Source organism: Drosophila biarmipes, chromosome 2L (assembly GCF_025231255.1).
Source record: "Drosophila biarmipes strain raj3 chromosome 2L, RU_DBia_V1.1, whole genome shotgun sequence".
In the NCBI taxonomy this organism is placed as follows: domain Eukaryota; kingdom Metazoa; phylum Arthropoda; class Insecta; order Diptera; family Drosophilidae; genus Drosophila; species Drosophila biarmipes.
This window is the reverse complement of record NC_066612.1, coordinates 8,572,698-8,595,772: the sequence shown is the minus strand read 5'-3', so window position 1 is coordinate 8,595,772 and position 23,075 is coordinate 8,572,698. Positions and strand designations below refer to the sequence as shown.

General features: G+C 44.8%; 7 protein-coding genes across 9 annotated transcripts; 1 reads left to right on the top strand and 6 right to left on the bottom strand.

Moving 5' to 3' along the window:
* Positions 1-1,725: 1,725 nt before the first annotated feature.
* On the top strand, positions 1,726-3,695 carry LOC108032691 (uncharacterized). Its single transcript, XM_017106666.3, has 3 exons — positions 1,726-2,122; positions 2,718-2,940; positions 3,006-3,695. The coding sequence occupies exons 1-3, from the start codon at positions 1,958-1,960 to the stop codon at positions 3,335-3,337; spliced, it is 720 nt and encodes a 239-aa protein (XP_016962155.1). The 5' UTR covers positions 1,726-1,957; the 3' UTR covers positions 3,338-3,695.
* Positions 3,619-6,646, bottom strand: LOC108032690 (protein ref(2)P). The gene is made up of 3 exons (XM_017106665.3): positions 6,170-6,646; positions 4,028-5,503; positions 3,619-3,971 (listed from the first exon to the last, which is right to left on the bottom strand). Exons 1-3 carry the CDS (start codon positions 6,348-6,350, stop codon positions 3,826-3,828), a joined length of 1,803 nt encoding a protein of 600 aa, XP_016962154.1. The 5' UTR covers positions 6,351-6,646; the 3' UTR covers positions 3,619-3,825.
* A 780-nt stretch (positions 6,647-7,426) lies between these two features.
* On the bottom strand, positions 7,427-8,217 carry LOC108032502 (uncharacterized). Its single transcript, XM_017106327.2, has 3 exons — positions 7,881-8,217; positions 7,648-7,825; positions 7,427-7,588 (listed from the first exon to the last, which is right to left on the bottom strand). The coding sequence occupies exons 1-3, from the start codon at positions 8,179-8,181 to the stop codon at positions 7,534-7,536; spliced, it is 534 nt and encodes a 177-aa protein (XP_016961816.1). The 5' UTR covers positions 8,182-8,217; the 3' UTR covers positions 7,427-7,533.
* Positions 8,218-9,383: 1,166 nt separating this feature from the next.
* On the bottom strand, positions 9,384-10,698 carry LOC108032385 (uncharacterized). Its single transcript, XM_017106206.3, has one exon. The coding sequence runs from the start codon at positions 10,627-10,629 to the stop codon at positions 9,502-9,504; it is 1,128 nt and encodes a 375-aa protein (XP_016961695.3). The 5' UTR covers positions 10,630-10,698; the 3' UTR covers positions 9,384-9,501.
* A 1,350-nt stretch (positions 10,699-12,048) lies between these two features.
* On the bottom strand, positions 12,049-16,013 carry LOC108032746 (ethanolaminephosphotransferase 1). Its single transcript, XM_017106733.3, has 5 exons — positions 15,633-16,013; positions 15,306-15,374; positions 14,590-15,212; positions 14,352-14,532; positions 12,049-13,274 (listed from the first exon to the last, which is right to left on the bottom strand). The coding sequence occupies exons 1-5, from the start codon at positions 15,708-15,710 to the stop codon at positions 12,945-12,947; spliced, it is 1,281 nt and encodes a 426-aa protein (XP_016962222.1). The 5' UTR covers positions 15,711-16,013; the 3' UTR covers positions 12,049-12,944.
* Positions 13,329-14,010, bottom strand: LOC108032747 (uncharacterized). The gene has a single exon (XM_017106735.3). The coding sequence runs from the start codon at positions 13,869-13,871 to the stop codon at positions 13,428-13,430; it is 444 nt and encodes a 147-aa protein (XP_016962224.1). The 5' UTR covers positions 13,872-14,010; the 3' UTR covers positions 13,329-13,427.
* Positions 16,014-16,667: 654 nt separating the features above from the next.
* Positions 16,668-23,050, bottom strand: LOC108032579 (centrosomal protein of 104 kDa). 3 transcript variants are annotated; one of them, XM_050884806.1, is made up of 8 exons: positions 22,919-23,050; positions 20,737-20,904; positions 19,456-20,542; positions 18,762-18,900; positions 17,687-18,702; positions 17,332-17,477; positions 17,169-17,270; positions 16,668-17,115 (listed from the first exon to the last, which is right to left on the bottom strand). In XM_050884806.1, exons 1-8 carry the CDS (start codon positions 22,956-22,958, stop codon positions 16,973-16,975), a joined length of 2,841 nt encoding a protein of 946 aa, XP_050740763.1. In that variant the 5' UTR covers positions 22,959-23,050; the 3' UTR covers positions 16,668-16,972. The 3 variants fall into 3 exon arrangements, with proteins under 3 accessions (XP_050740763.1, XP_016961972.1, XP_050740762.1); XM_017106483.3 differs by having other exon boundaries at positions 18,762-18,876; XM_050884805.1 differs by lacking the exon at positions 22,919-23,050 and adding an exon at positions 21,262-21,741.
* Between the last annotated feature and the right edge of the window lie 25 nt (positions 23,051-23,075).

Here is a 23,075-nt window from a genome sequence, read left to right as displayed (position 1 = left end):
TTCAGGCATTTGTCACAGAACTATGGTCATGCAATTGTCAAATTAAAAGTTCCATTGTATATATTCTGTGGGGTTTTCCAATTGTTAACACTTTAATTGTCACTAACAACTGCCGCTTCGTGTTTTCCGCAATAGTTTAAGATTTAGGTTTTCAGTAATTTAAGTGATTTACGTACATGAGCGGGCTTTCAAAGAAACCCAAATATACTTTCTTCCTGGAAGCACAAGGCTAAGTGCTCGCGGGTAAAATCCCAATATATGTTATTGAAAATAAATGTTTATGTTTTTTGGGTGTCAATAGGGGGCTGGGTATTTTTCGACTTGTTGATTAAGAGTGCCAACAGAACTGGCGTCTGAGTCGGAATACTTCAGCGAATGTACTGGCCGCGTTATATACCTTACAAAACTCTCTCCCGCTCTGAGTCAGCTGTTGTTGTTTTGGCTCGGTGCGGTGGGACGCTCTCTTGATTGGCCCAAGAATGACGTCACTGGCAGTATTTCACATCGCCTTGCAAATGATAGTGTATATAAGGTAGAAATGACTAATCGTTGAGAAGTGGTATATAAGAGATTCGGTGCTTCCCCCTGTGCTCTCTCCTGAGCGGTACTTTACACTGCCTATCATTTGACGGCATAACTCTCATGTGAATACCCTGCAATCAGGATAATGATCTTAAAATCTTCCATGCGTAAATAAGTGGTTAAAGAAATATATACTTTTTCCACAGTTTCTTTTCTTCTATTAGTTCTTTTTTAAAACTGATTATAACTATACTAGTGTACTCGTAGTGTTTATCTACTTTCTTGACATTGAAGAACAATCCTCTTTTTAATAGATCATTTTTTACGATTTAGTCCAACCTTTTTACATACATTTGCGCAAGGGTGTATATCAAAATTCCGCGTAATTACCTACATTTGTGCATGTGTATGTTAAAATTCCGTGTAATTATTTTAATAAAAATATGATTGGCCTATCAATTATTGAGTTCGCGGAATTTGTTGTACATATGTATTATTCATTATTATCTTTAAATTGTAGAAGCAAACGTTAGTTTTCCATCTAAAAGTCTTATTGCTTTGATCTTAAAATTTCCTAATTCTCATTACGCATACGACATGTATGCCATTTCTGGCCTTCTTACATACATTTGTTTTTTTTTAAATAACATATTTACAAAAGTAGTTAAAAATTCGGTGCAGAACAGTGTAGACAATGGACTTCTCCAGACAAACATTTCTATTACCTTATCGTTTTTTCTTCGCTTACTTTACGCTGTATATTTATCAACCATTTGCTTTTGTTAGCAATTTCACAACATTTATCATCATAGCTGACTTTTTGGGGTGGACCTTAACAAAATCAACAATGCAGCAGATTTAAAAAAAAAAAGCTACACAAATTGTGTAGTTGCAAAAAATAAGCAGTAATTATTATTAATATTATTAAATTAATAAAGAAAATTTTTTGAAATAAAGATTTTTTTTTGGAAATTTGAATGCCCGTGACTCCGTTTTTGGGAAGCACTCTTGGTGCAGAACATGATTAATGCCGGACACTTGGCACGGCAAATTAACCGAACCGGTTTTAGAATGCTCCAAAATAACCATAATCACAGGAGAGCAATGCCAATCAATACCACCTGGGGCTGCTGCCGCTGCCGCCTTTCCCGCCCCAAGGTGAAAAACACGTGAACGGGGCAATCCGCTGAATCACCTTTGCGAACGCCGCGCTCCACTGGCTTTGAAAGTGTGATTTTTGCGGATCGCGAGAGAACCGCGAGCTTTCAATGGCTTTTTCCAGCTGTTCCATGCCGTCAGGTCGTCAAAAGCGTTCTAACACTCGCCTCGAGCGGTCGCGATCATCAGAGTTTATAGAGCCAACCACTAGCTTATCGGCTTTACGTGCGCATCTCACGTAGCAGATAAGGGATATTCCCATAACATCCATAACATAATGACGAGTGCCGAATTACACGGTTCCTATGGAGGGTTCTACTTTGGCTTCTGCACACTGATCTCCCATGTGCTTCTGGCGGGGATTACCGCAGCCATCGTCTACAAGTGTCTGGTCCTCAAGTTGGTGCACACCGCCGGGCATGCCTTCTACTGTACAATAGCCGTGAGTACTATAATTTATGTTCGCAAACAGAAACATTATAGGATCCATTTGAAAAGAGAAAGGTAGAGGTCGCACTTTAACCACTATGCTTAGACTTAGATTTAGAAAGATTTCGCAGTTATGCATCTGTCAAAACTACTTCAACACATCTACTTTAACATATCTATATTCACATTAAGATTGAAGTGGTAAATATCCACCCTGCCTAAGATAAGATATCATATCTTTAACTTTATAAATAAGCTAAAAGGATCTCTGTATAATATTAAAGTTAACCAAAACACATCACATAACTCATATTTGTTATAATAACGACTTCAAAAGTGAAATGGTAAATACCTACCCAATCCTCATCTTAAGAAAAACATATCATATCTTTAACTTTAAAAATGGGCTAATAAGATCTCTGTATAATATTAAAGTTAATCAAAACACATCACAAAACACATATTTGTAATAAGAACGACTTTAAAAGTGTGCCTTATAAGCAATTCTTAAATATTACTATCCCCAACGAATACTGATTACTTTATAGCCTTTATGGAACCATGATTGCACAACATCATTTAAATATTCTGTATTTTATCCACAACAGTTTGTCTTCTTCATGGGCGAGGCGCTGCTGGTGCGAAACAGCACTTACCTGGAATCTTGGATGGGACCCCTGAACCTCAACCGGCTACATGCTGGCCTGGGACTACTGGCTTTCGTGGTCGGAGTTGGAGGAATCGGAATCAAAACATGGCAGAAGCTGGAGCGCAAGCGAGAAGATCCCGAGGCCAGCGTTCGGCACTTCAAGAGCAACCACGCGTTTTACGGTGGGTTCCTGATGATCTGTCCCAAAATGTAATGATAATTTATGCCTCCACCTCTGCCCGATCAGGTATTGTCGGCTGTGCCCTGCTGCTCGGCAGCGTTCTCAGCGGTCTTCCGCTGTATTTTAACAACGGAGGCTTCACCTTGAAACTGCTCCATCGATTCTTTGGATTGACTGGATTTCTTGCCCTAATGGTGTCGCAAATGTTCGGCTACAACACGGGATTCGGCCGGCGACAGTGGAAGCCACATCACCAGAAGCTCTTCAAGTTCTTCACCTTTATCGCTACCATAACGACTGCAAACTACGAACTTCGTAGATTTATACAAGATCTCGCTGGATGGGCAATCAATTATTTTGCTGGATCAGAAGCGGCTGAGGCGAGAGAAGATCTTTGAGGACCTATCATTGTGCGGGTGTTACTACTCTGGAATATCTATAACTCGGGGCGATTGGCGAGGAAACGAATGTCGCATTTAAGTATTGTAGATTTATTAGTGAATGGTGTATGCGTTATGCAAAACTGATTAGTAGGCGAACCATCATTGTGAATTTCGTCTATAAAAAGTTCGCAAGTGTAGCGTTGTAGATAGTACTGTGTTATCTAGTTTGTGAGGGCTTTAGTTGTCTATGTCAATCGCACTCTCCTTAACCACATCAATAGAAAATAGGAAAAATGTTGATTTTGCGCCTTTATTGTAATTTCACACGTAAAACATAATATACACACATTTTTACTTTTTTTTGGTAACAAGATCTATCAAGCACTTCAGAAAAGACTAAAACTACATAATGAACTGAAACGATAAAATGATATCCCCTTTTACATCGGGTCCTATAGATATTGAAGATACATAATAGATATATGGATATTGAATATGCCTATTTAGTTGCGGTTCTGCGAGACATGCATAATATCCAAGGCGGCTGGAATATTGCCCTGAACCGACTCCAAAAGCTGGGTCAGCCAAGCGCCCTCGTTGCTGAATCCCATGGCCATCATGGCATGGATCGATGCATTGATGCGTTCATCTAAAAAAGATGAGATACTTAGTACAATGCTTCAAGAGATTCCTGAGTGAACTTACCGGTGTGGTAGACGGGCACACTGCGCTTCTCCTCGGGAGCTGCTGGAGAGGTGCCGACGCTATTGGTGGACACGGATGTGGTCGAGGTCGATGTACTGACCGTGTCCACTTGAGAAGTCTGGGTGTTGGCCGTAGCCTGCTCCACGCGGGCCTCTTCGTTGATGTGCTGGCGCCACAGTTCGCCCAGCTGACCAAAGTCACGCACTGGCTGCTGAGGAGCAGCAGTGGGATTGGTCGACTCCAGATTGATCAAGTTGGTGTTGTTCGCGGAGTAGGCATTGTCGATGACCTGCCAGACCTGGTCCAAGCTGTCCGAACGGCGTCTATCCTCCTCCGGCTGGGTGGTGGTCACAGGGGCAGCTTCAGCTGGCTTGGAAATCAACGGTTCTGTCTCCAGGGGCTCACCAGATATGGATCCAGAAATAGAGGGAGTGGCAGATGGAGCACTCGACTGATTGGCCGAGGGGGCAGCTGAGGGGACAGACGACGAAGCAGTAGAGGGAGCAGCGGACTGGCCACTGGATTGAGCCTTCTCCTCTGGCTTCTTGGCCTCATCACTGGTAGTCATTGAGGGAGCGAAAACTCCCGAGTCTCCTGCCTCAGTGGGATCGATCATCTTGGCAAACATTTCGCTGAAATTGTTCAGGATCTCGATGCCAGCGCGCATGTACTCGGGTGGCACCATCTGCGTCAAGTTCTCCAGGTTGATCACTGGAGTGGTTGGAGTAGTCACTGGATCCTCGGTCGGGGGAACAGTTGGGGCAGCATTTACCTCCTTTGGTTCAGTTGGCTTGGCCTCGGTTTCGGCTGCCTTTTGAGCGGTAACAGTGGGCTCTGCTTGGGGAGCACTTGGAGTCGGCTGTGCAGCCTTGGGCTTTTCCGGTGCAGCTGGTGCAGTGGCCGCAGTATCGTTCAGCGGCAAGTTAGATATCATCTCCACAAACTGGGACAAGACACCGCCATGGCGACGGGCGTGACGGCGTTCGCGCCGACTATCCCTGGTGGTCTCGGCCCCGGGAGCAGCCTGTGGAGCCGCCTCCTGGAACGGGCAGTGACCCCTGGAGCGACGGCCACAGCGGCGCCCGAATGGAGTCGGCCCGGTAATCCAGGCATCAATGGTACTGGGCCCATTGTTGGTCGGCATGCGAATCATCATGTGCTCGGGGTGCTTATGAGCCGCCTCACATTTCTGGCAAAGATCAAAGTTGCTGCACTGGATGCACTTGTAGCGGAAGCCAATCAACGGCGCCAAGCCGCAGCCATCGCACTCTACCGAGTCGTGGATGGTGAAGTTGCTCGGATCGTCCACGGAAGGAGCTCCAGCGTTGGTCGAAGAAGTCTCCTGCTTGGTGGCCTTTGGCTCCTCTACTGGGGGCGCCATGGGAGCCACCTGAACATGCATGTTGTCGACGCACTTGGCCAGGAAAATCTCATAGTCATTTTGGTTGATAATTTCGATTTCGTCCTGATCGGTATCTGAAAATGTCAAATAAAAAAGAAAGAAATAAAAACAACCGTGAGTCATTGTAGCTTTATTATCAAAGGTGAATCACAGACAGGTCAGGCTAGACAAATTTGCTACAGTTCTGGTTATACCGGCATAACCAATTTAATCTAATTCGTTTTTTCAATACGATTAACATATATTTTAATTTTTCCACGTCGATATCATATTGCTTTAAATAGTATTCTAGTAAAATGAAGTTCAATAAGATTGTTTTTAACTGAAAATTATATTTTGTAGGTAGCATATTTAATATTTTAAATGTTATTTCAACATTGAAGAACTAATATTTGGATCATATTAGTATGTACCTTGTGGGTCTGGGTCTATATAAATATTTATCAGCTAAACACCAAAGGTGTCTACACTTGTTTTGGCATAGATAAGCGTAAAGTTCAATAATATATATAGGCCTAGGTGAGTCCCAAAAATATTGGTTTAAAACGTAATTTTTGGCTACTTCTTTCATAATAAATATGATTAAAGTTGATAGCTAAAATCTCAACACTGCTTTGCCAGATGCAGTTACATGTTATGTAGATATGTATGAAAAACGGTGTTGCAATTTTTGGGTTTCCTCCGAAATTGTCTACCTGGTATACAGCTATTTCACCCAGATTTTTCCTTAGGAAACTCACCGATCCAGAAGGTCCTTACATCGACTTTGGGCAGCTGACGTTCCTCGAAAAGATACAGCTCTATTTCGCGACGCAATATGGTGTAATTCTGGCTGGGCATTCGCAAGTATGCGTTTATTTTCTTCTGGGGCCCAGCGACGGCGGCCCCCTGGTAGGTGATTTTCAATAGCTTTTCCGGCATTTTCGCAATCTCTTCTATAGTTTCTGCAGAGTTACTCAAACTATTTTTATTTCACGTTCAACTTGTTGCAGCGAATTTATTTGGCAATTAAACGAATTTGGAGCTCTCGCCTACTGCGTCGTATTTGCTCGGGCGTTCGAAGGTGTGTACAATTGCAGCTGAATCGGCCGCAGGTTTTTATACCACCCGAACTGGTTGCTGGAAGGTTCTTGATCGGACTGGGCTCAGAAATATTGCAAATCACCGCCCTACCAGTGGTTAATCTAGACCCGAAAATTGTATAGTAATGCCAAAGCTGGTCTTTGAGAAGGAATAATAATATTTTGGTTATCGATAATGTGAATACTTTACGTTACTTTTATACAAAGTCACTACATCTGGTATTTATACCACCCATTACTCGTAGAGTAAAGAGGGTATACTAGCTCAACTGAAAGTATATAACAGGTCGTAGGAAGCATTTCCAACCCATTTATGTAAATATATCAGGGTAATAATATATGATCAGGATCACTGGCCGAGTAGATCTAGCCATGTTCGTCTGTTCATCTGTCCGTTTGTCCGTCCGTATGAACGCTGAGCTCTGGGAAACTACAAGAGCTAGAGTTGTGGAATTCGGCATGCATATTCCTGTGCTTCCTGCGCAGCGCATAAAAGGTGCCACGCCCTGCCCAACGCTTAAAAACCGCCCTTAAACTTTAAAAAACGTGTTGTAAATTTGACATACAATTATTTTACAACGCTGTAAATCTCTCTATTTTCCCATTAGTCTATGACGGAGGACGTGAGCCTAATGCCTTTTGTTTTTTATGAATTTTTCAAGCGTATTCCAATTTTCAAAGCGACCATCTTATAACTGAAAGTTTATTAAATTGAAGTTTAAAAGATGAGTAACGGGTATCTGACAGTCGAGACCCTCGACTATAGCGGCCTCCCCTGTTTTCCAAGTCCATTTGGGTTTGTACTTGGCTAAGCAAAAGTTTACATTTAACATTTTACATAGCGTAAAATACTTATTATTTCCTTAAGAATGTATCTATTGTATTTAAAAAAGTAACGGGCAGTGGTAGTCGTCCATTAAGACCAAGGAAAATTTAAATTTGAATTAGGATTTTAATTTGATAATACATATCTCTTAAAGATTTAAAACTAAATGCTTGACAGTCTTAAAGAACTTAAGTGTTTAGGCCTTAGAAGTCTTAAGCATCTTCAATAACTGCAGCAGTTGAGCTGGCGTCCTGAAAAGGTACACAAATCAATAAATTCCCTAGTAAAATCACTTATTTCAAGAACTTACCTGCTGGAGTTTTGTGTAGCTATAATTTGTTGCTGTCTGCTCTCCAAATCATTTTTGGCCTGCTCTGGAACTTTAGTGATGCCCTCGGGGGCTCCAGGTTCCGCATCTTCGGCGGGATCCTTTTCGAACACTTGATTCGAATCTGGCTCCGGGGTAGTTTGGCGCATCATCATTTCACCTGTTGAGGGAGACACCTAGTAATATATCTTAAAGATACCTTTTCCAATACTCACTTAAATAATATTCGGCCATCGAGTAAAGCCAGTTGGAACCCATTTGGGGGGCCAATCCGATGACAACCCCATCGACTTTAAGCTGATAGTTCTCGGTGCCCTTTTGCCTTTGGTCGTAGAGAATGTCCTCCCGCTGGAAACCGTTCTCGGAGTAGTCATCGTATAAGACCTCCAGCAAGTCGCTGACCACGTTCCTCGAATTCCCTGGCCTAGTCTTTCCGCCAACGGGTTGGGCCAGCAGTTTTCCAAATGCCAAGAGCAGCAGGGCAAAGACAAACAGCCGGTTGGTGAACTTGCACATCTTTCCAAGCTAAAAAACGGCAGGACCGATGTGCTCCAAAGGCGTCGGGAGAATGATTCCAGATTCTTGGCCGCTCTGAAGGCGAGCCCACCTGAACCAGAAGACCAAGAAAACCCGATTTCTGGACACAGTTCAATGGCCGCCGATCGGCCCAATGACTTCCGCATTGCCAGGGTGCTGTGGGAATCTTCTGCTCTGCGCATTTCTAATGCTTCCTAGCAGCCATATAAGAAGGCAGTTCCATTGGATAGGAGCTATCTGCAGAGCAGATCTGTGGCTGGCCGTCTCCGATTCCAAATCCCTTTCTAAAGCTAGCGCATTCTTTTAAATCTTAAAAAAACCATCTGAACCTTAAAAGGAAATTTAATTTTAATACATATTAAAGAAGAATAGAATACAATTTTATACAATTTTTTGTATTTAGAATAAAGTGCCAAGATTTGAAAAATATGTTAAATTTTTGAAGAACATGTTATAATTGATTATATTTTTTGCGATCCCATTTGATCCGAGGAAAAGATTAATGTGTTTTAATATACTTTACCTATTTTTATCAGCCTCCATCAACTAGTTCAAGATGTGACGCATGTAAGCATGATTCCCAAAATATTGACCCAATAACCTCGATTCGAGCTGGGCCCAAAAGAAATAGGAAATCTTCCTAACTATACTAATTGCCCACATGCTGAATATGTGCCTCCGAAATATGTTGACTCTTCCAGTTAACCCGTCTGGGTGCAGTTCTGGGCGCAGGTTCAATGACTTGACCACAGGAAGAGGCTGGCAGTCGCCTTTGGCTGCGCCCACCTGCAAACTGGTTTCGCATAGAAAACCTGCACATTGCAAATTATGGAGCAGATGGCCTTTGTGTCCGGCCCCTGGCTGTCAAGATTTCAGCCTCATCCTTCAGCGCATCATTATAATCGCAGTCGCACCGTTAGCTCCAGCGAGCACTTCCGCCATTAGCCTAAGGTGAGCCTCCAAAAGGTGATTAAGAGGCGCAGTTTATATCCATACTATAAAGTGATGGGTATAAGCCATCATGTAATAATGAATGTTTTACAAATATGGAACCATATCTAAACACTTATACTAGCCATTAGGATTTTATTAAATCACATTACCATTTATAACCATTTAAGAGCTTTGATGATTTTCCTACCTCCAATTAGCAACCCATTTGTATAGTATAGTATTTCTTTCAGTGGCGATTAACTTTTTGTATTTATTGGTAAGACGATTGTGTCGGCTTAATTCTAGAGTGTGTGCAAAGTATAAAACTAACATCTAGGCTGGCAGTCTGGCGGTTCTCACTCCTCCTCAGTAGCCCTCGATCTGGCGACAGGCTCCGTAGCTGTCCCGCCGCTCCCCGCGGGCACAGCGGGCCAAACCGTCTCGCAGGAGGGCTCGGGACTCGGCCAGGTCGTCATCGGCCAACAGATCGAAGCTTACGATCTCCGGTTCGACCGCTTGTGGCCGGGTGGGCTCCTCGTCCAGCTGCCAGGAGCGGGACTGATCCGAGAAGTAGGTGGGCACATCGATGGGAGGGTAAAGACCACTGGCTCCGCTCCCCAAATCGCTGCGGTAAATTGGAGCACTGATGGAGCGCGGACTGGCAAAGTCTCCGCCAGTCAGACGGTTGGTATCCAGGTAGCTGTCACCTCTGAGGGATCGGGAGCTGCGGAAGTACTGCGATCCTGGATGGTTATAGCTCTCGAGAAGATTAGAGCCAGCACTGCTGCTGGCGGACACCGGGGGCAGGGCCTGAATCAGCTCCGGTTCCGTCTCCAGATGAAAGGGCTTGATCAGCTGCGGCATGGGAATCGATTGGGGAGGCAGTACGTCCACCTGTTGGCGTTGCAAGCGCTGTGCCTGCTCGGGATCGCTGGCCGAGATGTCCACGTGATAGGGGGAGCGTCCCTCAATAAATTCCGGCAGCGCCAACGCTGGCGAGGATTGATGATGGTTCTGCTGCTTCTGCAGATGACTCTTCTGATAATAGGACTTCAGGGAGTTGCTCCTCAGGGGATGTTTGCGCTTGAGAGCTCCACTGCCCTTGGTGTTTCCACGACCCAACAGCTCCAGCAGGCTGATGCCCTCCTGCGGTCCCGGTGGGATGAGCAGGATCATGAAGTTCTCGAGATCAGCGCGAATGTTGTACTGTCCCTCCTGTCGCTGATCGTACGTAATAGTCCGACGACGCAGAGCATCCTCATCTCCGCTGGGTGGAGCTGGAGGAGGTTGCAGTAAAATGGGTTGGCCACTGGAACCGCTGGACTCGATGGCCTGTGGCGGAGCCATGGCCGGGAAGTGCTCCTCCTTGATGATCTGCGTCTGCTCGGTGTTGGGAACTGGTGGGGCTAAGGGCTCCACTGTGGACCCAATCAAGGGATTGGCCAGAGTGGCTGCCAGTAGCAGGGGTAACAGCGTGAAAGTCTTCCAGGCCATTTCTATGATCTTCGATCTCCAGGTCAGGTTGCTCCGCTCGGCGTTCTTGACTCGCGCGCTTCTGCTTCGCAACTGATTCCCCATCCGATGGGAGAGCTTCGATGTCGGCGCAGGCGCAACTTTCATATTCTGGCGCTGCCGTCGTCGGTGCACTGAGCAAAAAACTATCGGATATACTGGGTGTTCTATAAATTATTACTTATTATTACTAAAGACCTATTAAGAATTTTTTACTTTAAATAAGATTTAAACTTATATTTCAAATGATCATTATATATGTATATAGTAATCTATCATCATATTTTTGTTCTTTTTTTGCATATTTATGATTAGATGATTGTTTTTATATATATATTTTTCATAACCTGTAATTGCTATTATCAAGTCTTTTGTAACGTTGGACTTAATAAGGATTTAAGGGTTTTATAGATTTATAGATGTTTTATGTTGTATTAATCTTATGATCGATTAGGTATAAGGGTTCTTGATCTGTAACTCCTATCTATAACTTTGGTTTAGATGATTTTATACATTCATAAATATCTTATGCTAGTCTCATGATCCCCATCGCATACTTTTCTTATAGTGTAGCTCCTCTGCTACCGCGGCTTTCTTCTCTCTTCTCGATTCTCGTTCTGGTTTTGCTTTTATTTATGCCACTTACTTTCGGACCGTCTCTTTTTGTTCGGCCGTGCCCATTTCGGCGGCGTGACTTGGTAGCCCGGCGTCCATCTCCATCTCCGTTTATTGATATTGGCCAGCCGTTAGGCGGGGGCGGGGGAGGGCTGTCACCGCGGTTCCCATCGCCCGGCACAGTGGGGCTAGTGGTCCGTTTTCACGCCAATTAGCTAATGAGGAAGCGTTTTGTTCGCCCATCCACTGGGCTAACAGCCACATCACGTACGCATCCCAGGCGGCTGTCACCTGAGCAAACGATATCAATCCGATCATGAGGGTTCTATTAATTTGATTTATGCCTTCGCCAAACATAGGTGCAGCCTTTATGTACCAACAGGTGCGGTCGTACGTAAGGTTCTACAGATTCTGACCATAAGTCTAGGCGACATGCGGAAAACACATGAAATAAAGTAATAATTCTCAATCTAAAATAAACATTTTCTACCTTCAGTTTGTTGAACTTCGCTTAATCATACCCCATGTCCTTTAAAGTTGCCTCTTAATAAAGGCTGCGATAAATCTACACACATTGGAAATATTAAATAAATTCCACGACCTAATTGTTTTTGTTACCACTTAATCTGATTTTAAAATTTAATTCAAGTGTGATTAAGGACTTTCAGCTGTCATCATGGCCAACAAATGTATTTATAAGCGGGAAAAATGTTTATTTTGCGATCTGGAATCTCGAGACTCGACAAAAGCGGTCAGTATACAGTCATAAATCAAATGACAAACTCATCTCAGAACTCGGTGTGAGCATTTCAAAATATTTCGTTTTATTTGTATACGGTTTGGTCTTTTACACAACGTGAGGTTCGAGGGAGCCCGGTTTTCGGGGGGTACATACATGAATAGATTTCATACAATAAAGCGTGCAATGGCGCTATGGACGACGTCACATTACAGTTGAATGACATTGGGATTTGCTTTAAAAATAATGAATATGTTTATGTGTTTAAATAATTAGAGGTCTTTGCGGTTTTTTTTTAGTTAGAAACATTGATGTAGTTTGTGTATTTGCGTTTGTGGAGCAGTCAAAAGTAATACAATGGAAATAAATTAAGCTTAGCGCATGGAAATTATTCGATTACGTCTAGGCGAATATAAAACCTTGCTATTTTAAGGTCAGCGGAAGCGAGCGATACTTTGTCTTTTAAGGATTATGGATAACCATTGCAATAAAATTGGAAAGCTAAAGGCTAGAATAGGTAGTATTCTTTCATTATTGAGTTCATGGACTGGAACTTGTCTGGCCGATATTATAACCTATTACCTAGTACTTATTTGATATCTTAGCAGCAGATCAGATCACTTGTCATGCTTAATTGTTCATATAATTGATCTACAACGGGTCATTAGAGTTTGGATTCAATACGAATAACGTCAAGTTGCAATTAAACCGTAAAGAGTTTAAAAATTATCATTGGAAGAGAGCATTACGTAGTCATTGGGAATATGCCGGAACAAGCTCCAATACTTTTGTAGCACTAGGATAAAGTCAATTTTTAAGTATATTCTAACTAAGAAAAATTATACATAATCTCACAAGAATTGTTTAACTAAACAGCCTCCATGATATACAAAAAACTTGCAAAATAACTCGCGGTTAAATAAAAATCGTCCGATCCGATGCCCTAATCCTTTTTCTTTGGCGGTTCTTCGTGATGTTTCTCTGGCTGGCTGATTGCGTCTGCCAGCAGAATCTTCTCTTTGGAAGGGTCCTCCTGCGGCACCCGTTTGTGGACAGTAAAGCAGATCCGGTTGAAGTGCTCGCACATCTGGTTTACCACACTGGCCCCATACTGCCAGTGACTTAGGGTGGTCACAATCAAGAGCATGTACAGCAAGGGCCTCTCCAGCAGCGGCAGCCACAGACTGACCAGGAAGGATAGCACGAACATGGGCGTCTGCCAGTGCCACGCCTCACATCTCGTCACAGACATTTGGGAGACAATCAAACGACACTGCAATGATAGATTTAAAAGCATACATAAATTAATACTAATTAAAAGTTAATCTCAAAATTATAAAGACTATCTAGAGGCACTTAATGCTTCCTGTCGAATGGTAACTATATTTTCTGTAAGCTGACTAAAATTTGAAACACAATGGAATTTTCAAGAGCGTTTAAGCTTGTTCCTCAATATTTGCTCTATCATAGGATCGTTCTCGTGGGGAAAAACGAAAGTGCCGCGATCTCGTTTCAGATAGCGATAGGCTCTGTCCGAGTACCATCCGTAGATCTGGTTAAAGGTCATCGGCTGCGGCGTGTTATGCTTCATCTCGTACTTTTGCTCAACGCCCTCGTCATGCCTGGCTATCTTCTGAGCAATCTGCAGGGACTCCGGGTCAAGCTTCTCCCGAATGTGCCGCACCTCTTCGCTCGTGCAGTTAAAATACGGCCAGTCATGGCGGGCGTAGAACTTCAGGGACAACGGGCGCTCATACTCCGCGGTGGTTGTGTATATAGTCTCCCTCAAAGACTGGCGACCGCCCTCATTTGGCTTCTCCACCTCCAGATCCTTGGCACAGCGTCGTCCACCACAGCAAAAGGGTGGCATTTTGGTCTGTTTTGCCGGTGCGCTTTTTATCACAGTCAAATGCCGATAGGGGGCAGGAAAGTCAAATGACTCATAAATGTGGTTTCTGGCTGTTTGACAGTTACCTCCGTGCCAAGGGGCCCTCAAAAGATGTAGACACACCCGCCCCTTATCTAGATTGGGTATGATTCAAGCCACACGCGACACGCTTTGACAGGTGAAGTGGAACACCGCGATGACTGATTACATTTTTTTAGCAATAATAATAAACAATTTATCCGGTGTATCGTAAAACAATAGCAAACTTCCAAACAGCAAATATAACTACTAAGCATTAAATAAAAGTAAGATAAGAACATTTAAATGGAAAAAATTTGGCGCTATCTGTTCGAAAATTATATGTATAGTCATCCAGATCAACTATCTTACCAAGTGTTCCTCATAGTATCTAAGTACTCCGCTTTAAAATTGATACTTTAAAAAATAGTTTAAAGAACTTACGCTGACGTTGGAAAAGATGGTGCCGCTAAGCATGAAAATGGCGCGAGGATCCTTTTCCATGATGTCGTTGGGCGAGACATATGGCCAGACCAGCAGGATGACGAAGTAGGTGAGGAAGGGCCACATGGGCCTGATGGCCTCCCAAAAGGGCAGCATGCGTCCGGTGCGATTCGCATAGGAGCTAGGGATACAAAAAGTTTTGAATAGGGCACTTCACAAATATTAAAGCAAGACATACTTGTACACATTTATGATGACTAATGGAAGATTCGCCATGGCACTGACATGCAGCACCGCCTCCATGACATTGCCCAGAGGCAGGGTGCCGTAGGATCCCAGCGGCAGCTCGAACTTCCAGCGCTCGAAGCCCATATACCAGGTGACCAGGTACATGGCCGTGCTGCCCCACATACTGAGATCGTAGCCCCAAGGCAGATACAGGATTCCCGTGTTGTACTTCTCCCAGTGCGAAACGAAGAAGTTGAAGTAGACGGTGAGGCAGACGTAGTACATCCTCATGGGTCGCACTGAATACACCCGGCTCCGGCCGAAAATACTGTACAGGCACGTCGGGATCAGCATGGCGGTGTACGAGTCCAATCCGTGATCGAAGAGCTCGCCCAGCGGACCGGACAAGCCAATGCGACGGGCCTGCTTGCCATCAATGCCGTCCAGCGTGTAGGCCAAAAAGATGTTGATGCCCGTGCAGAGCCAGACCCACGAGGGAATGGGCGTGGTGCCCTCCTCCCCTGAGCTGGCCTCGAAGTTCCAGTCGTAGTAGGAGAGCAGCACCAGGTTCATGGCGCTGAACAGGAAGCCCAGAAAGGTCATCAGGTTGGGCGCAAACCAGCGCGGGAAGAACTGCAGTGGGTGGAATGGTTTGGTGGGTTGATTAGTGGGCTGCCCCCATATGAATATTGATTTTTGCATGATATAATTCTGCGGAGCCCTCACCTTGACTAGCCAATCCCAAAAGGGATGCATCACATATTGACTCAGAGGGGAAGTGTCGATGGCGCTGTACTGTAAGTATAAAGAGTTCTGATTAAGGAGGGGAAAAACTCATCATCATCATTGGAATCATCATCGGTTTAATGAGAATTTCAATGGCTTTCTTTTCTTTCGCATTTTTGCTTTGTCTGCTCTTCTGGCTTTCTATAAAAAGAATTTTAATTGAAAACAAGTACGGAGTAAGGAGAACTGGTTTTGTCTTCTGCGAACTGAGCAGGTCACCCCCCCGCGAGGGAAGGTACAGCCGCCCCCGAAGGTCCTTGGGCCCACCTTGTAGTTGTCGAACCCATTGATTTGGGCCCGCGTCAGATATTGGTGGTCCATCAGTCGTCTGATTAGCTTCTCCATTTTTGATAGCGGCTTTAGCGCTGCGGTTCAAGTATTTTTAATCTAAGCGGAAAAACACGCGACGGATTTGAAAGGAGAGCGGCGGAGGCGGGGGTTCTTCGATAAAACGTCCGAACGCTTTAGACGTTAGTTAGCTGAATTGGTCAAAACATGATGTTGTGACAGAAGGTGGGCCGATCACAAAGCGAAAATGCTGGGCACGATGTCAGCTAGGGCCGCGCGTTTATTTTTATTGCGAAAACGGTTTCGATTCTGCCGCTGTTGCCGCCGCTGCCGGCTGTTTTTTTCACGCTTGCCCACGCACGGCGACCAACACTGTCACACGCCACCGGGGATGTTTTCCAACACTGAAACAGCCCGGCCCACAGAAATAGCAGTGCAGCAGTTGATGACATTCAAAAGTGGTTTTTAACGGTTTTCAAATGGAAATTATATCTTTTTATTTAAAAACTAATCTTTATGAATAGACTCATTACTTTTTGAATCATTTATTTGAGGATCTTTCTTTCTAAAGTAAAATTCCAAAACCAAGTTTTGTATTGTATCAACCAATCCGAAATTTAAATAATTTAATTTCTTAATTTTAAAAAGAAATAACAAAAACTTATTACCATATTATTTAACTTCAATTTGAGTTTCAGTTTTAATTAAAGATTTTTTAAACAGGAGTAATCGGTTTTTTCTTAAATTTGTTTATTACAAAATTTTAAATGTTACCAGAAGTTAAATGAATAACAACCTTATATTGTTATTAGATGTGGTTTTTCTATTCCCCTGACCCCAATTGTTCCCTTATAACCAAATAAATTTTTAATCAATCATGCAATTGTGTTGCACATGCCTTATATGCAAGGCAATTAAAAATTTATTACCCACTGCGCGGGCCCAGCATGTAAATGCGCTTTAAAATATTGGCGAGACTAGAAAAATATTAATTGAATTACACAAATTCAAATGTATGTTTAAAACTGTATGGATGGGCTTTATTTATTGTAAGGACGTTTCAAAAATCCGTGTAACCGTGAACAAATCACATTGCTTACAAAAGATACAAAAGAATGCACATCATAAGTCTAACTAAGTGGCTTAACAAAATGTGTCTAAATGAACTGCTGAGAGTGAGAACAAATTGATTTAGTTAACTAAATGGGTATGGCTGCATATATTTATGTAGTTAGCTTCCTTGAGTTAGCCTCCTGACTAGTATAGTTGCTCTAATAAATTCGCTACGCATGCCAATAGATCGATTAATTGTACGGTGCCTAATTTGACTTTTTTAAATTCTTTTTGCGAATATTTCCGGGACATCCACCGGCGCTGAGCAGGTGCAATTTCCAGCCTCCATCCTGTGGCAGGTGAACATCGTCATGGCAGAGGGGACATCGGGCCGCTCCAGTTTTCAGTTCTATTGGTGATAAATATAAATAAAGTGGTATATCAAAGGGTATACAATCTTACCTCGGCAATAGTCCTCCATCTGGTGCAACTCGTACAGCTGCTTGTGCACCGATTCAGTGCAGCGGGTACAGACCACATAGCTCTCCTTGGCATCACATTCCGCTGTGAAATATTTATAGAATTATTTATTATATCATATCGTACAGAGATCCTTTAAACATACTTGTCAGGTGGTAGTTAAGGGCGGCTACCTCCAGCACTTGGCTGCATTGTGGGCACTTGGATAAGAAGGGACAGGACTTCCAGTAATGTCGATCCAACTGGCTGGTGTCACTGCCAACACACGACCAATCGCAAAAGGGACAACGTCTAAAAGAAGTTGTTATAAATAATATATAATTATTATTTAATTTATTATATTTACTAAGAGCATAATCAATTATTAAAAAAAATATATATTTGTCTCTTTTGTAAAAAAAATAATATTCAAATCTTACATTAAAACAATTGTTTTAATGTTGGTCCTGCCAAAGTATTTAAAATAACGCAAATAATTTTAAAGAACATGTACTACTCACATTTTGGGTGTGTTGTCTTCGGTGGACTCCGAGTTGGAAGCGGATCCCTTGCGCGAGTTCGACACCGACAGCATGGAGCGCTTCAGCTGCTCATTGTACTGCTGTTTGCCATTGCAGCTTGCATATCCATTGCTGGAGCTAGACACTGGGCCCAGACCGTGTGCACTCCGACTGTTCATCAGCCGAGAAGCATCCGAGCTGGTGGAGGCCTTATCCGCGGGGGGCGTGGCCGCATCCCCCGAGCTGTGACCGCCCGCGTACTTGTTGGTCTCCAGCAGCTCCTGCTTGCGATCCAGATCCAACTTGTCGAACTCGGTGAAGAGTTGCCGGTACAAGAGATTACGCCGCGTGATGTCGTCATCCGGAGGTAGTTGCTTGCGCACCAATCGGGGATTAACCTTGTAGACGAGCAGAAGGATGCGCTCGGCCACCTTTCGCACAGGTTCCGCCGGATGATGGATGCCGGAGCAGCCACACTCGGACAATGCCCTGCAGGTCAGTCCACTGTGCTTGTCCGTGCTGATGCCCTGGGTGTGGACAAGCTGCTCCAGCATCTGCAGTCGGCTCATGGCCAGTCGTTGATGGGTGCCAGATCCAACGCTTCGCGACAGAGCCGGGGCAACCAGGTGCTGCTCTGCCACCTCTGGGCAGGCGGCTATGCTAAGGATGGTGTGCTGGGCCAGGGTGTGCAGTCTAGCCGATGGATCGCCCGACTTGGCCAGTAACTCGGGCAGCAGGCGGTCCACACAACGGGCCACCTCGTTGGGGGAAACGCGTCCGGGCACGTACTCCAGGAACAGCATGCGCACCGTCTCAGTGGCCTGGCTAAACACGGAGTAAACGGCATCCCTCACGGCACGATGGAGCAGCAGAGCTGCACTGCGAGCCACTTTGTTGGGACTGGCGGCGTGCTCATTGCCCGAAGCCTCCGACATGTCGTGCTCCTTTAGGAAGTTGCGCAGGCGCAGCAGTCCATCCTCTCGATCCTGAAATTGACGCGAGTAAAACTGCTCCACCTGGGGAATAAGGAAGGGGTTTTTAGAAGCTAGTTAGTTTGATCTTTTGGAGAACTCACCAGCTCACTGCCGAAGACCAGGATGGGTAGGGCTGCCTGACGACGCTCGCGGTCATTCAGACGCGAACGTCCACGGTTTGGATCCGCCTCCAAGAGCGCATTGCCTTGACACTCCCTTAAAAATTCATTAGTATTTGAACTGTGAGCGGTTTTTTGAACCACAAGTATCGGTATGTCAACGTTTACGGATGCAGATACAATACAGAGGAGTAGAAAAGTAAGTACAATTACTAGTAAGTTACCGGAAATAATATTACAAATTTAGCAAATAATACATTTTGTAAGTGTTTTTTATAGAAACTTGTACAATTTTCAAAGATACTTTTGTTACATGGATCCAAAATTTGTTTAATGTTGCTGTTTGTTTAGTATCGAACTTTATTTTGAAGAAAATACATCGTGGAAATGATAGAGGAGTCCCTCATATCAAAATATTCCTATCACATTTATTACAATATTCCTGAAACTATCTTCTTGTCACTCGAAAAAATTTGAAATTTGAAAACAGTTAACGGTTAGTGTTGGTCTATCCATTGGATACCAGTGTTGACAAACGTACAAACTAGACTACGAACAACGAGTCTTCATGCAACAGCTGTTCAAACAAAGCAAAGTATTTACTATTCCACAATTGTTTACCTATTTACTAGACAACCAGACAACGAATACGCCTCTCTCTACACTGGGTACTCACTGTCGCAGCGTGGGAATGGCCCGCTCCTCGTAGTCCTCGTAGGAGTTGCGCGGCACGCTCTTGTTGCGCCTGCGCAGCGATCCCTGTCGACTGGACATGGGTGAACTGTGCCTGGAGGGCAGGCGCGGCGACTGGGGCAGCTCATCGTGCGACTTGCGCCAGCCCCCCAGCGTGGGAGTGGGCGTGGCCTGCAGGGAGGTGGGCGCCGGAATGGGAGCAGGAGCTGTCGTCACCGCATTATCATTACCAGGCTGCGAGCCATCCGTGGAGGACTTGTCGTCCAAACTGAGACTCGTCAAGCTCTTGGGACTGAATGTGGCCTCCGCCAGGGCCTGGGCCACATCCTGTAGGCTAGGAGCCGGCGGCAGGCTGGGTTTTCCGCCCGCATAGATCTCGCAACTCTGGTCGTTGGAGTTCAAAGGCACGCCCTGCGGTTCCAGGAGCTGGTGTACCTGCAATTGTCGCAGCACTGCCGCCCGATACATCTCGATCTGCTCCTTGCGCAGCCTAGCCGTGGTGAAGTCCTCCTGTTGGACGGCCTGCCGCTTGGCCAAAGCGTACCGTCCCAGACGCTCTCCGGCGCTCCTCAAAGCCGTCATGCATAGTTTCAGCTTGCGAGCATACTCGAATCTCTCAGCGCTAACGGCCAAAATCTTTCGCTGCTCCAGCTGGCGAATAGACTGCACTATGGACTCCTCCACATACATGGAGAACAGAAGGTCATCGCAGATGGAGGCCAGGGCCAGCTCTCCGGTGGCCGTGTCCAGCGGTGGTGCCTCGCTGACCAAGTGTTCCTCACCATTGCCATTACTTGGACCCACCTCCAGATCCTCGCCCAGGACGTTCACGGCCAACAGGGAAATCTGACCTGTGTCATTAAAATCGTTGCCCTGGACTCCAATCAATCGCAACTTGAGATGGGTGCCCCGTCGAGGACAGACGGTGACACTCTGCAGCTCCCGGGATTTGTAGTTGGTGTTCGCATTGTCCGCCAGGGCAACGAAGCCCAGGAAGTCAAAGTACTGCGAGGATGGAGTGCTGGGCAGGGACTTGGGCGAGTAGTGCAGCCAAAGTTCCACTTTCTCAGCTGTGGGGAAGGGAAAAATATGATTTGGAAGTCGTTTAGAACACTGTAGCCAACTTTTTTTGCTAATCTTTAGTCAAGTTTCTTTAGAAAAACTAAAGTAGTTAACATTAGTTCGTTATAGTGCTTTCGTTTGTTTTCAAAAATTGATTTTATTTCATTTAAGTAGCAATTGTGATTACAAGTAGATTACTTACGTATGAGATACTGGTGGGCCAACAGTTGGATGCGATAGATCTTGGCCGGCTGCTGGAAACGGAGGATTATGTCATGAGAGGTGAGGCTGCCGTCCGGTGCACTTCGCCATCCGTGAACCGTAGGTCCGTGGTTGTTGAGCTCGCTGGCCGGAAAGTTGACATCCTCGTCTGCAAAATGATCGAGTCATCATTACTGGCATTGGTTTTATTGGTTTGTGGCCAGGTATCAATAATTCTCTTAATCAGTCTCTTTTTTCGCATACTCAGCTATACTTTGGTATTGATAAGATACTCTGTTGCCGTTCTCTTTCGCACTTTAGGCTGAATAACAGCTGGGGACACAACATAAGCACTAGAAAATCTCACAGTCTAAACGTAAAAAATTACACAGACTTAAATCACATACAATTTCTGAAGCATATGATGTGTTAGGATCGTTATTGCTAAAGTAAAGCCATTAGGTTAAGCCTTGATTTTCCTAACTGGTGTTATTTAAACGACCCCAGCTGTACGACCATATCTCACATGTTCTTCTCTCTTTCTCTCTATCTCCAGGTTCCACGTTCTCTGTGTTGTATTTAAGCGATGGCAAGCAGCATGCTAGTTTAGTCGTCACTTCAGCCGGTCGCTGTCTGTGTCTGAGTATCTGATAGTACAAGTGACTGCGGTATCTTATAGTACAAATAACTGACTTAACAAGGAGAGAATAGCTAGCAAAATGCCGGAAGGTTACACGAAAGCCACCGCCTGGCTGCAAGTCCATAGCCTGCTGAATAGCATTAACCACATGCTGATCTTCCTGGTGGCCGCCTTCTTCTTCGTCCTGGCCCGCAGTCTGGAGTTTAAGGACACGGCCATGCATATGTTCATGACTGGCATTGGAGTGAGTACAGAGCGATAAGCATGTGACATTACAATCAATACTATTAGATTGACCCGGATAAGGGTCTTGCAACGTCACATGTTATCTTATCGAAGCGCTGAGTCTCAAAGGCTTTCCCTGCCCTCGACAGTTCCACGTCCTTATCGCCCAGGCCATGATGTCACACTCCAAAGTGAATCCGCTCACCCGCTGGCTTTCGCACCGCAACAAGTCGCGTTTCCACGCCATCCTGCAAATCGTGGGCGGCGCCATGGTTCTGCTGGGCTCCCTGGGCAAGTTTGCCAACAAGGAGGTGCACTTTAACACCTGGCACGGCCGAGTTGGTGCGTATATCCTATATAATTGGCTTGCATGCCGTGGGGAAACTAATTAAACTGTCATTTCACAGGAGGAGCTGCAGCCTTTGGCTGTGCGGCCAGCATTGTGGGTGGTTTTGTGAACTATTTCCAGCCCAAGTTCGCCCTGAAGGTGATGCCCCCATCGGAGCTGCGCTTCCGCCACAACCTCTTTGGCTTGCTCACCTTCAGTCTGGGCATGGGTGCCATCTTCCTGGGCTACTACTCTAAGTTCTTCACCAAGTTTGTGGACAACGACTTCATACCCGGCATGATGCTGATCACCTCGATCGTCTACGTGCTGACCATCATTGCGCCGGTTTTATCGCTGCTAACTAAACTCAAATACAGGTCTAAGAAGAAGGCGGAGCAGAGCCAGTAAGGGATGCTGGCGAGGCTGAGGATGAGGCTGAGGCCAATGAGGCTAACCGGAAATTGTCAGGTCCTAGCATAGAAATAAAGAGCTTGGCGTCTGGCCAAATTGAAATCTCTGGCCGGCACACACAAATTGCATATGCAGACGCAAAAGGAGCCGACAGCCGGCAATCTGTCAATATTATAATGAAATATTATGGTCATTGTGGCTGCAGTGGTTTTGGCCCGTGGCGAATTGGCCCGAACCAAGGCAAATTGATTCTGCAGCCGACAATGTGTAAAATAGTTAATATTGTCATTGGATTAGCTGCGAATAAAGGGTCAGTGCTGTTTGCTGTCTTTTCAAATTCCAACGTCCTGGCGCACTAGGCGTATGCGTGTTTTATCGATTTCTCAAGTGCAGTGGACTTCAAAGGAGTGAGAGGGGTGGCGAAACTTCTGTTTTCAGTCTAAGCCAGACACAACTAAAAATAAAATTAAATCGCAAATAAAACGCAGAATGAGGAAAACAAATAAAGTAACTTAGGAAAACAAATAAAAGTCTATTTGCTGTTGAGCGTTCAAAAAAAAAACCCTAACGTTTGTTTACCTGAGGCGAAGACCACGTTAAATGGTATTTTCTTGGCCATGTTGAGGACGTCAAAAGCGCACCACTAAGCCCAAAACTTTGGCTAAACCGCACATAAAGAGCACGATTTCTTTAAGCGGTCCTTCGCGAACTAAACTGGCAGAAAATTACAGGAAAT

Bases quoted from the DNA above. Each gene is read 5' to 3' on its own strand.
- LOC108032691 (XM_017106666.3), top strand. From the start codon at position 1,958: ATGACGAGTGCCGAATTACACGGTTCCTATGGAGGGTTCTACTTTGGC. The intron at 2,123-2,717 runs GTGAGTACTATA...TATCCACAACAG, and splicing joins CCTTCTACTGTACAATAGCC to TTTGTCTTCTTCATGGGCGA. The intron at 2,941-3,005 runs GTGGGTTCCTGA...CTGCCCGATCAG, and splicing joins GAGCAACCACGCGTTTTACG to GTATTGTCGGCTGTGCCCTG.
- LOC108032690 (XM_017106665.3), bottom strand. From the start codon at position 6,350: ATGCCGGAAAAGCTATTGAAAATCACCTACCAGGGGGCCGCCGTCGCT. The intron at 5,504-6,169 runs GTGAGTTTCCTA...TGACATTTTCAG, and splicing joins TGTAAGGACCTTCTGGATCG to ATACCGATCAGGACGAAATC. The intron at 3,972-4,027 runs GTAAGTTCACTC...CATCTTTTTTAG, and splicing joins TGTGCCCGTCTACCACACCG to ATGAACGCATCAATGCATCG.
- LOC108032502 (XM_017106327.2), bottom strand. From the start codon at position 8,181: ATGTGCAAGTTCACCAACCGGCTGTTTGTCTTTGCCCTGCTGCTCTTG. The intron at 7,826-7,880 runs GTGAGTATTGGA...CTCCCTCAACAG, and splicing joins GATGGCCGAATATTATTTAA to GTGAAATGATGATGCGCCAA. The intron at 7,589-7,647 runs GTAAGTTCTTGA...GTACCTTTTCAG, and splicing joins GCTACACAAAACTCCAGCAG to GACGCCAGCTCAACTGCTGC.
- LOC108032385 (XM_017106206.3), bottom strand. From the start codon at position 10,629: ATGGCCTGGAAGACTTTCACGCTGTTACCCCTGCTACTGGCAGCCACT.
- LOC108032747 (XM_017106735.3), bottom strand. From the start codon at position 13,871: ATGCCACCCTTTTGCTGTGGTGGACGACGCTGTGCCAAGGATCTGGAG.
- LOC108032746 (XM_017106733.3), bottom strand. From the start codon at position 15,710: ATGGAGAAGCTAATCAGACGACTGATGGACCACCAATATCTGACGCGG. The intron at 14,533-14,589 runs GTATGTCTTGCT...TTGTATCCCTAG, and splicing joins GTCATCATAAATGTGTACAA to CTCCTATGCGAATCGCACCG. The intron at 13,275-14,351 runs GTAAGTTCTTTA...CTATCATTGCAG, and splicing joins CCATCTTTTCCAACGTCAGC to TGTCGTTTGATTGTCTCCCA.
- LOC108032579 (XM_050884805.1), bottom strand. From the start codon at position 21,598: ATGCATGGCCGTGTCCTTAAACTCCAGACTGCGGGCCAGGACGAAGAA. The intron at 20,543-20,736 runs GTAAGTAATCTA...CCTTCCCCACAG, and splicing joins GGCCCACCAGTATCTCATAC to CTGAGAAAGTGGAACTTTGG. The intron at 18,703-18,761 runs GTGAGTTCTCCA...CTTATTCCCCAG, and splicing joins TGGTCTTCGGCAGTGAGCTG to GTGGAGCAGTTTTACTCGCG.